Genomic DNA, 15,445 nt, shown 5'->3' on the forward strand with positions numbered 1-15,445 from the left:
GCTGATGCGAGTGAGGCGAAGGAAGGAAGAGGAGAGAGAAAATATCGATTTACGGCAAGAAAACCAAAGGGAGTATAATACAGGGGCCTTTACCCTGCGTGAACTATTATCAGAAGTGAGGAGGGGAATAAGGCAGTCGATAATAGTGCGGGTTGATCTGCGGATATCTGTGTTTTTTTTGTACCTGTGCATCCGCCGGTGAGGGAGGAGGACACGCCAAAGGAGAGAGGAGAAGATGCTGTGATCCGCTACTTGCAGGGATGTAGAAACGGGGAGAGACAGGGAGGGGGAGGACTAGGCTACCTTAAAGATGGTTATTTTGCTAGGAATATGCGTTTCACCTCGAAATATTGTGAGAATGCGGCGGCAGTCTGATAAATCTTACCGTTTGGCGTTGCCTAGAAACTTCAGGAGGTGTCGGTTTTTTTGACAGGCGGCGCGAGACGGCCGTTGGTACAGGCGTTGAAGCTAAAGCTAGCCTCGCTGCTGTGTGGGAGAGCGGCGGCGAGGCTAAATAGCATGTTGTTGCACCTGTAAAACAGGCCTGACAGACAGAATAACACAGATTTTATTTTCAGTGCTAACATTCACTTGATGTATTTGGCGTTTTGTTGGTAAACTCAACCAGCAAAGGATATTAATCTTTGCAGAAGATGTGAAAAACACTGGTGGTTTTAAGGCTATAACGTTACTCTGCGATAATTTCCCTATTACCCGTCATATATATCTTGCTAGTTAACGTTATACATGTAAGTTAACGTGTACGAATAAGCTAGCTAATGCACAGAAGTGAACCTCTTTTAGTTTGCCTACCTTGTCATGTTTATCTTTAGGGTAGTGGTCAGTATTTAACGCTTAGAACAGCCTAATAACTTGCCACCATCTCAGTTTCTCTGCTTTAATCTAGTAAGCCGTTTTTGTTAAATATCAACGTTATAACGTTACATGTTTACCGTGCTTCAGAACAAAAATATTAAGCTTTGTGTATTAACCAGGTTTAGATGAACAATGTGAATTTATCATCCAGATGTTGTAACTCAGCACCAGTTTGACCAGTGCATTTGTACACATTCACCCAGTAACTTTAGAGTGGCAGTGTTATCACTGAAATAGTCCTTCTAATTAAAGCACCATCGTGTATCCACCAATAACTGTATCCACTGTATAATATCACAGTGCAATAACCATTGTGCAATAGTTGTAGTGTATTAGCCTCCAGTAAGAGCAGTATGAGTAAGGAACTGTCTCTAAGTCAGTCAGCTCAATATGTTGGGCCCTACCGACTGGAAAAAACACTGGGGAAGGGACAGACAGGTGAGTAAACCAAACTGCATTTTAAAATACTATTTCATGTAGAAATGTATACTGTAGATTATGTCTGTCAGTCTCTTATTTTTGCCTCTCTACACCTCTCTCATTGTGTCTTTCAGGACTGGTCAAGCTCGGGGTCCATTGTATTACGGGTCAGAAGGTAGCGATCAAAATAGTCAACAGAGAGAAGCTGTCTGAGTCAGTCCTGATGAAGGTACAGTATGACGCTGTTGAGGCTGTTGCAGTGACAATAATGCTATTTTTGCATATAGCAAGATGTGTTATGCTGTCCACTAACATGTGCTCCATATTCTCTATATTTAACTTCTGTATTAGTGTATAAATGAACCTCTGTTCTGTTGCTTCAAAATTACACTTGTGCTCTGCTTTAGTACTGTATCTCCTCTCCTTTTCTTTACATCTGTCTCTTCTCTCTAACCAGGTTGAGAGGGAGATTGCCATTCTGAAACTGATTGAGCATCCGCATGTGTTGAAGCTGCATGATGTTTACGAGAATAACAAATACCTGTGAGTTTCCTCTCTGCATTCAAAAGAGCCTCACAACTGGGCTCAGTGCAGTCTGCATGCTTTTCTTTTGCTGAGTACTGAACTTTGGAGCGGGGTGGGTATAAATATTACTCTAAGAACTGTATTAATCTGCTTTCATCACTCTAATCTTACTTTTCCTTCACCTCCTACAATTATTCTGAAAAGTCTTTTTTATTTATCTTACTTGCTAAAATGCTTTAACACTTATGCAAAACAGCTGTTGGAGTAGACAGGCTGGTTGGCTGAAAGTGAGTACATAAAAAAGGTCAACTACAAGGTTTCATCTCAATATTGTGAGTCCCAGAATCCAACATCATACATTGATGGTATCTAACAGTTTAAGAGTGTCTGAGGTTAGATGTTTTTATTATTATTATTATTATTATTATTATTATTATTTTTGTCCCTCCTCTTGTCTCTTAGAGATGAACTATTAGAATCACACTGTATGTCGACAGGTACCTGGTGTTGGAGCATGTGTCAGGAGGAGAGTTGTTTGACTACCTGGTGAAGAAGGGCCGACTGACTCCGAAAGAGGCCAGGAAGTTCTTCAGGCAGATCATCTCTGCTTTGGATTTCTGCCACAGTCATTCCATCTGGTTGGTTTTTGAAGAGAGCAGTGGTTCTTAAATTAAACTCTTAAAACAATGACAAATTGATGCCAATTTGATGTGTCATGGCATGTGTCATCAGCTGCCTTAGTCAGTAACATCAAAAATGTATCTTAAACATTCCTCTTTATTACTGACTTGATGTTTGCAGGCACTTATCATCCTTAAATTTCTTTTAGACAAATTGACACAGTTTTGTAATAGCGTATCAAGTCATAAATCAGTGGAAAAACTTGTGATTTTGCAGCATGAGTGAACAGTCACAGTTAAGCTGAAATGCCATAATCAGCACTAGAAGACTTATAGTACCTGTTGTGTGCAGTCACAGAGACCTGAAGCCTGAGAACTTGCTTCTGGATGAAAAGAACAACATCCGCATCGCTGACTTTGGCATGGCCTCCCTACAGGTGGGGGACAGTCTGTTAGAGACCAGCTGTGGGTGAGTACCGACACTGTGAGGGTGGTCATAAATAATGTGTACGCACATAAAAAGGTCATATTTTGTATTTCAGAAACAATGTAAATCTATGCATATTACATAATGTATTCTTCACCATAAAGAGTACTGTAGTTTCCACAGAAGTTAAAGACTTTTTATACTGCGTATACTTACCAGTTTTATTGCCAATTCTTCCAGAATTGTAGGAATAGTAATGTTGCTTGTAACACATTTCTTTCATTATAGATCACCACATTATGCTTGCCCTGAAGTTATACGGGTAAGTGTTCCTCAAATGTTGGTACCTGTAATATAAATGAGCACATTATGTTAATACATTATTCATTCAGTGGCAAATGTATCGTTACATGAACTAAACACAAACACATCACTAATTGTTTTAAAGTAATAAAACAATAATTTTAAAAGTCTCAATGGAATATAGAGGCTGTCACTTGGGTTGTTTTGCATACAAGAATATTATCCAGTTCTGTCAACAAAACATAGTTTCACTGTTTTTTGGACTGAGACTGACTAAATGATGGATCATAATGGATAACGGTATTTCTTTTTTTTTAATTAAGATTTCTTGGGTAAGCCTTAAATGAGCTGAAATTATCTCTGTGAATTCAATCAATGAATGTGGCTCATTTGGGTTTTGAAATAGTGAATTCACATGGATTGTGACTTTGGCAGGGAGAGAAATATGATGGGCGGAGAGCAGATGTGTGGAGCTGTGGGGTCATCCTTTTTGCTCTACTGGTGGTAAGTCTTTTAGTCCTGTTTTTACAGGTTGGTCCCTTTGTAAATAGGACCCTTTTTTGACTTTTTAAGTCAACTTTATTTTAATCTGCCTTTCTTTTATTCCCTCTCTCCTTTTCTCATACAGGGCGCCCTGCCCTTTGACCATGACAATTTACGCCAGCTCCTGGAGAAGGTGAAGAGCGGGGTGTTCCACATGCCCCACTTCATCCCTCCGGACTGCCAGTCTCTGCTCAAGGGCATGATTGAGGTCAACCCTGAAATAAGGCTCACGGTATGAGACTGAGAGATGTGCTCACACACAGGCATCTCATACACGGGGTTTGAATGCTGCCTAAACACCTGGAATTGATACAATTCTCATATGCAGGCTGTATCCAGAGATAAATTGTCCACATTGAATTGGGATTGCCTCTCATTCCTTCCTTTTGAATATATGTGGATTGAAGAGAGCAGCTTTATTGGACTGCTGTCATTAATATTAATATTTTTTTAGATGCTTGCTTGTCTTTACTTTTGCATTTTGTGGCTGGATCTCTAGCATTTTGATTATCAGAGTTGACATGGATTAGAGACATAGTAGACGAGTTTCAATTACGGGATAGTTCCGGTGCAACCGGATGTCCATCACCTTCCGCTTTCTTTGTGTTGGCATTCTAAACTTCCGTCGATTTGAAAAACATTCTCCGAGCTAGAACCTACAATGAAATTGTGTTTATCTTTTTTTTTGGAGTAAGATTCTCATCACACACTCGACAGCCATTTTAATTCCAGAGCTCGCCTCCCTACGTGTACATGGTCCACCTAAACAAGTTTCTTCCCGAGGCTATATTGCAGGGGCACCGTACCACCGCTTAGCGCCGCCCAAGACGATTGTAATTGGTTTAAAGAAATGCCAATAAACCAGAACATGCTTTTCTCTTATCCAGGAATGTTGTGTGGACTAGCCAGACCTTCCTCCGCAGCGCTGTGGAGATAGGTCTGGCAATGCGAGACTAGAGATACAGTTGCATTTACATTGGTGCATTGTTTTAGGTGCATTATAATTAATCAGAAGGATCGCATGCACATTGTGTTTATAATGTACAATATTCAGAACTTATTAGGTGTCTTGTGCATGTTAAGAAAAGTGTCTGTTGTGAAGTGTTAACCCAACACAGCTTTGTGGCCATATGGCTGTTAACAGACTGTAGAAACTAATGGCCCCATCTGCCCTGTCACCCTTTAAAGCTCGAGGCCATCCAGAAACATGCCTGGTATCTGTGAGTATACGTTCATTTTTACACACTTGACTGTTGAATAAAATAGTCATTTAAAGTGATGCATCAGATTTAATCGTATACGCGACTATATCTGTGTCATTCATGTGGGTTTCATTGTGTGTTACGTGTGTGTGTGTGTGTGTGTGTGTGTGTGTGTGTGTGTGTGTGTGTGTGTGTGTGTGTGTGTGGCTCCCAGGGGTGGTCGTAATGAGCCGTGTCCTGAGCAGCCTCCTCCCAGGCGAGTGTGTGTGAGGCGAATCCTGTCCCTGACTGAGCTAGACCCAGATGTGTTGGACAGCATGCACTCGCTGGGTTGTTTCCGAGACCGAGGCAAGCTCACACGGGATTTGCAATGTGAAGAGTAAGTATTTATTTCAACTCTTAACTGTGTTTTACAGTGCTAGATTGTGTGTGTGATTGAGTGACCAGAAAAATAGAAATACTTAGTTATAATGCAATGCAATAGCCATGTAATAGGCACACTACTGCTTTACTTACAATGGACAGATAGGGCGCCCAGATAGCTCAGTTGGTTGCCCATATATAGAGGTTTATTCCTCGACGCAGCGGGCCCGGGTTCGACCCCGACCTGCGGCCCTTTGCTGCATGTCATTCCCACTCTCTCTCCCCTTTCATGTCTTCATCTGTCCTGTCAAAAATAAAGGCCGAAAATGCCCAAAAAATAATCTTAAAAAAACAAAAAAAACAATGGACAGATATGATATGAGGCTATGGTATGGAATGATGTGGAAATATATCGAAAGGTTATATCATTTACATACATGGAGTAGCAAAAGAAGAAAAAATATATAATGTTAACGTGTAAAAATATATAATGTTAACAAGATACAATAACAATACAGTACATTGGACAACAACATTAAACAGAAAATAAGATTATTAAAATCTTAAAACACCTCTCACGGTGTCAACAACAATTAAATAGTATGTGTTGCACAAATTTAGTTATACTTATAGTTGTACTTATTTCAGGACTGTTGTATTGGATTGTGTACGGGAGTTACTATTATTCTGGTTACTCAGTCATGTACTTGAAGAGTTTCCGCATCTGATTTGTATTGACCCCCGTGTATTGTGGAAAGATATATTGAGTGCTGTCTGAAAGCGGAGATATGGTTTGCTCTCCATCATGCTGTGTGAAACTCCTGTTCTGAATCAGGTTCAGTGACTCGCCACAGCCAAAGCATGCAAGATGGTGGATACACTGAAGCGGTGTGATCTAGCCTCACAAACATCAAAGTCATGGTGCAGTCAGGTGCTCCTTGTCACATCAAAGTGATATTGAGGGCTTCAAATGATGCGCTGGTTTGTGCTCGAAAAGGTCTGCATTTTGTTGTTGTGACGTATTAAGTATAGGACTGCAGCCTTTGGCGGATCCAACCCCTGAACAAAGCTTAGTATGGAACAGTGTGAGAAGGAGTATTTATGTTCTGTCCAATCTCTTCCAGGGAATTTTTTTGTTGTTGCGGAAAGTAGTGGATAAACACATCATCAGTTGAATAGAATGAACTGTTAATATACTGTACAAAGCAGGCGTACCTACTCTAGTCACATATTGCTCCTTTCTACTTTGTCTTCTTCTTTCCAAATTTTACCTTCTCATCCAATGACTTTCTCTCTGTTTCTCTCAGAGAAAACCAAGAGAAGATGATCTATTACCTGCTGCTGGACAGGAAAGAGCGCTACCCCAGCTATGAGGATGAGGATTTGCCACCGCGCAATGATGTAGGTCAGTCTTTAGGGGGCAGGAGGGATCCACTCAAGTCTCAGTTTCTGTGAAGGAATTGTACAACAGTCAATGTCGGGTGTCGCACACAGGTACTCATTACCTCTGCCAATGAATTTGCAATTATTTGATTACATTTTGGATGAAATATTTTTGCACTGATAGCCTAAGAATCAGTAACTGTGATCTCCACTATTAGCAATAAAACGTAAAGCAATATGAAAGGCAGACAGACAGACAGAAATGTTTACCCAAGTGCCTACTTGTTGGGCAAAAAGCTTCTCTATTTTTGTCTTTATGGTCTTTATTTTTATGGAATTATGTATAACATTTTACCAACAATAAGTCATAATTGTCTTTTAAGATATTCAAAACATCTACATCTACAAGATTTCTCTATGGGACAAAACTGGGAGAAGGTAGCTATTCTGTCTGTGCAAACAAAACTACGTTTATCACAGTCACAAATAGTGCAGCGAGCCAAAGGCCTGTGGAAAAAATTACTTTCAACATAATCATACTTTCTAGTACTGCAAAAGAGAAAATAAACGTGATGAAAGTGATAAAAGGGAGCGGGATGATGAAGATGCAGCAACATCTCTGACTAACAGGAAGCAATAGGTTTTAATTTGAAATGTCTTTTTATTTTGAGAAACATTTTAACAATACCACTTTCAGGGGAAAGAAACAAACAATCTTTTTGAGAGAAATTTAAATTTAAATTTTTTATTTTTTATGGTAGTTGCACAACATATCATGTAATGTTATTAAAAGAATGCAGCTTTAACATAATCTTTAAACAGCTATTGGATGTTGGTGATATTGGATGATAACTTCATGGTGGTATTCTACAGCAGACCCTCCTCGAAAGCGTGTTGACTCTCCAATGCTGACGCGCCACGGCCGCTGTCGCCCCGAGAGGAAAAGCCTGGAGGTACTGAGTGTTACTGAACAGGGGTCTCCTACCCCACCTCGCAGGGCCCTGGACACAGCTGCACACAGCCAGAGGTGCAGTATATTATGTTTATACAGTACACACACTCTAAATGTTGCATACCAAGAATGCATGTAGCACACAGTTTCTTGTTGGCTATACACTGTCTTTGTTCACAATCTTTTGACCTCTGGTCTGTTTGTCAGGTCTCGCTCAGTCAGTGGAGCATCAACCGGTCTCTCCTCCAGCCCTCTCAGCAGTCCCAGGGTAAGGGCCTGTTGGCCAACTTTTAACAAACTCTACACAGTTTTGATTTGATTACCTGCACTGTCTCGGAAACATGATGCAAGCATGCTTTAGAAAATATTGAATTTCCAACATTAATTTGTATTATTTCACTCCTGCCTGTAACTTACAAGTACAGTTAAAGGATAGGTATTAGAGATATTCACACTTTTTGGAGTCCATCTTAAAACAATAGTCAGGTGTTTAGAATGTGTTACTAATTATAGCATACACTATCAATATTGGAATGCTGATATACCAATAATATATGATAACTTTCGCAACCTTTTTTTTGCCAGTATTGCCTACCCCGATATTAAACTGCTTTAAAAAAAAACGTAACCACACTCCACAACCCTCTAAAATATCCATTTATCAAGCTCCTCAGTCAGTCATTCTTACACATCATCACAACACCAGTTCCTCAGATTAAATCTCACCCAACAGGAGGTTTGTGTGGCATTTTTCTTCTGTCTTCATGTCGCTTCTCTTCCTCACCATGCATGAACTAGCTGTATGCACAGTTGTTAAGAATGTACCATAGAACCGTAAAATTAGATGATTTATTTTGGTTTATGGCATTATTTGCTTTCCTGGTCTGCTCAAGTTCTGAACTGCATTACATTATTAAACAGTCCATAGATGGTAACTGAATCAACCTTAACTGTCAGCAATAACTAAACAGTAACACCTTCACTGACACTGTCCTTTGTCACTGCATTTTAAACCCTGTCACAACTACAACTGTCACTAAACCTTCACTCACATAAAATACTAATGGCACAAAAGACTAAAGCCCCGAAATGAAAGCTTTTATAGACAGCACTGGTAGTACTGCATTTGACACTTTCACTACTCACAAGATACACTCTTTTGTCACGAAGCATGATATTCATTTCCATGCTTTCTCCATGTTCCATCCCCTCTCTTTCTTGTTATCCATCTCTCCCACCCCACCCCACAAACCCACTCCCCAGTCCTATCAAAGCCCCGTCTTCACTTTCAGCCAATCAGATGTCACCTCTGCCACCGCAACCCCCCTCACAAAGGAGCCCAAACAGGGAAACGCCACTACTCCTCGCTCAGCTCGGGCTCATGACAAGCTCAAAGCTCCCTCCAACCCAAAGACCCAGACCCTGCCCACCAAAGGACCGGCCGACCGACCCCATCTGCAGCCCATCAAGTCCTTGCCTCTGCACAACCCATCCTCCCGCTCACCCTCCCCTTCTTCGCTCCTGTCACCCATCCCTCGTTTTTTCTTCCCGTCGTCCTCTGTCCTAAAGTCAGTGACTAAGAGCTTCTACCCAAACTCTGCCCACTCTGTGCCGCAGGTCACTCCCCAAGGCTCTCCGTTGCCCACACCCTTGGGCACCCCTGTCCACCACCCTCACCACCCCTCCTCTACCCCGCCCTCCTCTTCCTCGTCCTCGTCCTCCTCACGGGCGGAGGGAGGGGGAGGGGTGGGCTCGCTGTCGCTGACCCCGCCCTCCAGCCCAGGAGGGGGAAGCGGAATGGCAGCCAGCAGCTCTGCCCACTGGAGGACTCGCCTCAATTCTTTCAAGAACAACCTGCTGGGCTCACCCCGTTTCCATCGCCGTAAACTGCAAGGTGAGTTTGGTACGTTCACCTTAATATTATGCAAGTTTCGTTTTTTTTCTTCCAGTGCACCAATATCTGTATAGGACAACTAAACTAAAGTTGGTCATCAGTTTCAAAAGGTTTCCTCCATTTTTACACTGGTAAAACATGAATTTTCTGTTTTAGCATACAGTATACCAGACCCTTTTTAATGGCAATGGATTATATCTCAAATATTACACTCTTCTGGCTTCCAGCTAAAGATCTAATTTTGTACACAAATGTTAATTTTAATAGTGAGTTGTCTCTTTCAGTTCCTACATCAGAAGACATGTCCAGTCTAACACCAGAGTCCAGCCCTGAGTAAGTCACACTCCTTGAGATAAATTGCTGAGGTGTCACTTGTTTTCACTCTCTAAAGCTGTGTGTCTCTGCTCTTGGATGTTTTCTACGGCTCCGTGTATTTGCTCCTACTGTATATTTTTTGTTTGGCTACCAGGCTGGCTAAGAAGTCGTGGTTTGGGAACTTCATCGGCTTGGAGAAGGAGGAGCAGATCTTTGTGGTGATCAGAGACAAACCTCTGAGTTCTGTCAAAGCCGACATTGTCCACGCCTTCCTGTCTGTGAGTATTTGATGTGGTCTGTCTTTCGCGCCTCTCACTATCAAAGCTCGTTTGTAGAAAGCATGGCTCTCACTGGCAAAGCTGTAAGCACTTCACACGCACTCTCATACTGTACGCACTTCCTTTCTTTCATTATTTCACTTTTTTTTATTTCAATCTTGCTCACTCGTGGCACACTGATGGATCACTTTGCTTTTACCAATGGCTCAACTCTTTCTCTCTTCTCCTCACCCTCACCCTCACCCTTTGTCTCCCTATACTCACGTTGGTCCCCGTACCTCTCCCGCCTCGTAAGTCTGTCGGTCTCTCTGCTTCTTCTCTGTCTCCCCACCACACAGATCCCGTCACTCAGTCACAGCGTTCTCTCCCAGACCAGCTTTCGAGCCGAGTACAAGTCCTCCGGCGGCCCCTCCGTCTTCCAGAAGCCCGTCAAGTTCCAGGTGGACATTGCTTTCTCCGAAGGCGAGAGGGAGCGAGACAGGGAGAGGACCGAGAGGGAGGGCAGGAGGGAGACGGGAATCTACAGCGTGACGTTCACCCTCATTTCAGGCAAGTGGAGCGGACATTTAACCCTTTCAATTGTGAATTGAATTAAACTTTGTTAACATTTTTTAAGTAGTTTTGGTTGTACTTACTTAAAATCAAAGTTTGGCATTTTGGTGAAGTACGCAGAATGGCTTTTTGGCAGAGAGTTATAGGAGAGGATAAATACCGTTAGGTTCATTATGTTACTGTTGGACAGAGCCAGGCTAGCTGTTTCATCCTGTTTCCAGTCTTTATGCTAAGCTAAGCTTACAGGCTGCTGGCTGTAGCCTTATGTATCAATTTTGTATTATCTACCTTTAAGGACAGGAATATTTCATAAACTATTCCTTTAAATAAATAAAAAATCCTGGCTCTGGATGCTTGGCCAGATCCTTAGTCATGTTTACTTATTCTCTGATTCAGACATTTCCTGAATGAAATCATAATTTTGTTACTTTTAATACTTAAAGTATATATCAAATATATATTTTAAGACTGATTTTGTGTAGACATTAGCAGTGATGCATCTGAGAAGTAAGTGGCCTACCAAATTAATAAAAAAAAAATAATTGTTTAAACACAGCAAAATATGATTTGAAAATAGTATAGTTATGGTTTTGGTACTGAAACTGTTCACCTATAAGCATTGAAACACACAAAGCATGTGATAAGTTTAAAGCAATGATAAAATCAAGGAATACAGAATTATATTCATAGAGAGAGATGACTCACCCAGTTACAGAAGTCAGGAAAGATTCGACCACTCTTAGGAGTCAGTCACTTATAGATGCTTACATCAAAGGTCACACCTCTCTACAGGATTTGTTGTTCAGGGGGTTTGAGCTTCTCCTCCCAAGCCACCAACCTATAGGATGACAGCACATATTGCAATCACAGCATTTTTTTAGGATCATTGTATAAGACACATCATCTCAAACTTTGGTAAATTAATATTGTACTCACTCCTCAACCTAATCTCAAATGACTTCCCTTTCTTCTGCTTCCACATCAGCACCACGAAAAAAGTCCACCACATGACCAGTACATGCAATCACCCAGGGGGTTATGTCATGCACATGTAGGAAAGTATAGATGATGAATCAAAAATACTTTTTCCCCAAACTCAAGTATCATATTGTGTGGTGCATCTCCAGGTCCGAGTCGCAGGTTCAGACGAGTGGTGGAAACAATTCAAGCCCAGCTTCTCAGCTCCCATGATCAACCCATGGTGCAAGCCCTATCTGGTGAGACTGCTTTTACATACTTGTGTACACCAGAGTAAAAAAAAAATATATATCTTTTTTTTTGTTGTATGTTCTTCTACATGACCAATACTTCTTTATTTGTGCTGGAAACATCTTTCAGTATTTACAGAAGAGGATGGTGCTGTTTTCACCATGGTCTGTCCAAAACCAACCTATCTGCTATGCCATGAGCATTCTGTCTATATTCACATTTGATCTTTTGCTCAAGCAGTTTTTCTTTCAAGGCTCCCATCGCCTGCAGCGGCCGAAGCAGAGGGAGAACGGTAGTTGCCGCCTCTGACTTTCAGGCTCACCCCCCACTTTTTTAATCACACCTGCATTTCATTCATTCCTGGCCCTGACCCATAGACACTGCAGCATCATGTATACGTTGAGAGTCACTTTCCTGTTCTCCTCTCCTGATCCCTTCCCAGATGAGAAGAATGGCCGGCCCCATGGGACCCCCACCCGCCAAAACTCGAGGCGCTCCGAGGGTGGGGGCGACAGGTGTGAGTGGGGCGACCGAGCAGATGGCGGAGGCATAGGCGGCAGCGGGGGAGTTCTGCAACGCAGAGGCTCGGCAAAGGAGAGAACCCGACTGCTGTCCTCCAACGGAACCCAATCCCAACCGTAGGATAGAAAGTGAGACCACGCAGCGGGATGCCTGAACTACACCAGAAAGAAGACAGTGTAACTTCATTTCCAAGTATCCCTGCAAGCCATGAGCTACTCCTACTCTTCCTTGACTAAGTTATTGAAGGTGCTTGACCATAACAAGGATTGAGCCTTTTCCCCGTCACGCTTTTTTTTTTCTTCCTCAACTCAACATTCTTTTGATCTTCTGGATCACCAGGATTCCTACCCTTAAATGAGAACCAAGTGTTAAGGAATCACCCTTTAATGAAAAAAAAATAAAATATGTGAATGAGCAGTTTTGGTATCCATCATAGATACAGCTTCACAGATCAAACTAGGAATTTTGAATTGCTAATGTGCATGCCAGTTAGCAAATCAGCCTGCTAAAGGATGCTGAAATGATCAGATAGGCTAGTCTACCATATCATTGTAATACAGTATCCGACACCAAAAATAAATAATGGTCTTACTCTTAAAAGTAACCAGTGCGCTCATATCATTATCAAGCAACATGCAACTACCAGTCCATACTGAAAGAAATATAGATGTATCTCAGCAGATGAACCCTAAGAGTTATCAACCTGCTCCCACTTCAGTGAGTGGTGAAGAGCTGAACAAAACGTCCGCATTTTCTCAGGAGAAACTACACCCTGGAATTCCAGCAGTGTCTTCTCCTGAGGTAAAGAAAAACCAACAAAGTAAGCTAAGTAAGTGAATGTGAAAAAAAAAAAAAATATTTTTTTATTTAGTTTTTATTTATTGTTTACAAATGTATTTTGAGGATGTCAGTAGCAGAGTGATAGCTGTAAAGACAGTAACTGAAAATACTCTACAGTGTAGGAGAGGGGAAGCTGACCAGTTGCTTTTAAGAAGGCAATCTTTTAAAGTTAAACGTTGTGATTCTTTTGTATTTTCTTTTTACTCAGAGACAATATAAAACAATGCATCTAAGATTTTCGCATTGGACTCCTGTTGCTCTGAAGAAAAGTATTTTTGATTTGAACAGAAATATGAACATTACTTTATGAAAAAAAAACAAAAAAAAAACACTATGAGTGAATAGTTCCATGAACCTCATCACAGCTGTTTGTGCCCAGATTGAATGAGAAAAGCATTCCTGGGCCGCGGATCAAACAGAAGCCACCTTTCTCGCCGAGCTTGTCTCCTATTGCCATAGTATTCATGTCCTAACTCAGAATAAAATAAAACAACAAAAAAAAGACAACGGAAATTAATCAATGGACATTTTCATAATGCCGGACTAAGGCTTGCGATGTCAATTCCTTGTTGAACGGGACTTCAAAATGGGAAGCAAACAAAGAGTCTCCTAACCCCATGCTCCTCACTTCAGTGTTCACCAACAAGCCAAGTAGTCCATCACTGCACCCACGCTCATCGCCAGAGAGTCGCACCATTCTGCAAGCAGACGTAGCAGCTCGGGACAGTCATGTATTACTCCAGCACTCTATCAGACTACAGTAGTTGATGTTTTTCACCAGTCTTCCATACAGCACAATATGCAACAAAAGTGCAGAATGTTTTCAGAGAGATACACAGTGCTACAGTTCTGTTTATTTTAACGGTATTTTGTTTTTGTTTTTATATTTGTCCACTTACTTATCCATCTATTTATTTATATTTATTTAATTTGTTGGTCACGTGGTTGTTTGTGTCATGTATTTGTTTACAAACTAGATTTTATGCCAACAAAAATTCATCAAGAGCTGATTCAAGAAACCTGTTCTATTTCACTTCTCATTATAGCAGTACTGACAAGTTGCTCTGATCTTACTTCTCCAATGATGTTTATATCTTACATCTCTTTTATCACGCTTATCTCTGGTAACTGGAACGTGTGTGTGAGACGGGTGGATGGTGGCTGAGTGAGAGTTAGCTGAAAACTTTGCCGCAGATGCATTTTTAGCCGATCACGTACGGAGATTTCGACTGACCCAGGAATATATTACATTAACTAACATAGCCAAACCCTACCAGGCATTCTCACACACATTAAAATGCTTGCAAATTTGCGTCATCTCTTGCTTTTATGCCTTGTCCCTTTGACCTGTCTGTCTGCCTCTTCACCTGTCGTGTAGCCATCACCACAAGATAAATTGTACAAAGTTGTTTGCCTCACTGTCCGTACGCACTCTTTGATTGCTCACCATCACCACTTTCGTCTTTCTCATCACCACATCACCTCCACTTTCATTGACCCAACTCTGGCTAAGATTGTAAACTATTCTCCATTCATAAGGGTCAGTAGAATAAGGTGTTTAAAAAATGAAATGTCTGTATCATAATTTAAATATAAAAAGTGCACTATTATAACTATTGCCTGTGATAAAAAGAACAATTATGGTTGAATTGATGGTCAAAATAAAGAGAGATCCACCTTATTGTTATGGTTACAATAATAAACCCTAAATTCATGTGTGTCTATTTAGTTTCTGGTTTAAAATGGCTTATGTTCATTTAACGTGGCTGTTTCCTGTTTCTTTTACTTTGCACTAATGCCGAAAAAGGTAAAGCCTTAGATGCAAACATTATTGTAGTATTTGCTATAATATCAAATACTATAATAATCACAACATTAACCTAAACCTAAATGGTCATTATTCTCAAACAAGATAAAAGTGAGAAAAAGTCTACTTACTAGCTTTTCCGCGGGCTTTCAATCACATCTTATAGATTTCCTAAACAAATTGATTTTTCAGAGCTTTCAACACATATGGGGTTACAGAAACTCACCACCATAACATAAGACTGAGAAATTGAAAGTTACAAAAAAAATAGTAAATGGACTTTGAGTGAAAGTTGTTTCTTTTTCGTCAGTTGTTTCTTTTTTGTCAGGACGAGAAATGTGTAAGGATAGTTTATCCAGTGAAACAAAAACAAAAAAGGCTTGCCAGCATTTTTCCACTGACATTTTACTGTAG

The 15,445-nt window shown here is 40.9% G+C and overlaps 1 protein-coding gene across 2 annotated transcripts; it reads left to right on the top strand.

The window, feature by feature from the left end:
• brsk1a (BR serine/threonine kinase 1a) lies at positions 1-14,959 on the top strand. 2 transcript variants are annotated; one of them, XM_078279722.1, is made up of 19 exons: positions 1-1,314; positions 1,431-1,525; positions 1,754-1,839; positions 2,319-2,459; positions 2,794-2,910; positions 3,157-3,190; positions 3,607-3,675; positions 3,800-3,946; positions 4,903-4,934; positions 5,131-5,295; positions 6,587-6,684; positions 7,536-7,689; positions 7,822-7,882; positions 8,878-9,508; positions 9,793-9,841; positions 9,978-10,101; positions 10,440-10,650; positions 11,781-11,870; positions 12,305-14,959. In XM_078279722.1, the coding sequence occupies exons 1-19, from the start codon at positions 1,230-1,232 to the stop codon at positions 12,502-12,504; spliced, it is 2,589 nt and encodes an 862-aa protein (XP_078135848.1). In that variant the 5' UTR covers positions 1-1,229; the 3' UTR covers positions 12,505-14,959. The 2 variants fall into 2 exon arrangements, with proteins under 2 accessions (XP_078135848.1, XP_078135849.1); XM_078279723.1 differs by having other exon boundaries at positions 9,232-9,508; positions 12,269-14,959.
• Positions 14,960-15,445: the final 486 nt, after the last annotated feature.

The sequence above is a fragment of the Sander vitreus genome, chromosome 21, assembly GCF_031162955.1.
Source record: "Sander vitreus isolate 19-12246 chromosome 21, sanVit1, whole genome shotgun sequence".
Taxonomy (NCBI): domain Eukaryota; kingdom Metazoa; phylum Chordata; class Actinopteri; order Perciformes; family Percidae; genus Sander; species Sander vitreus.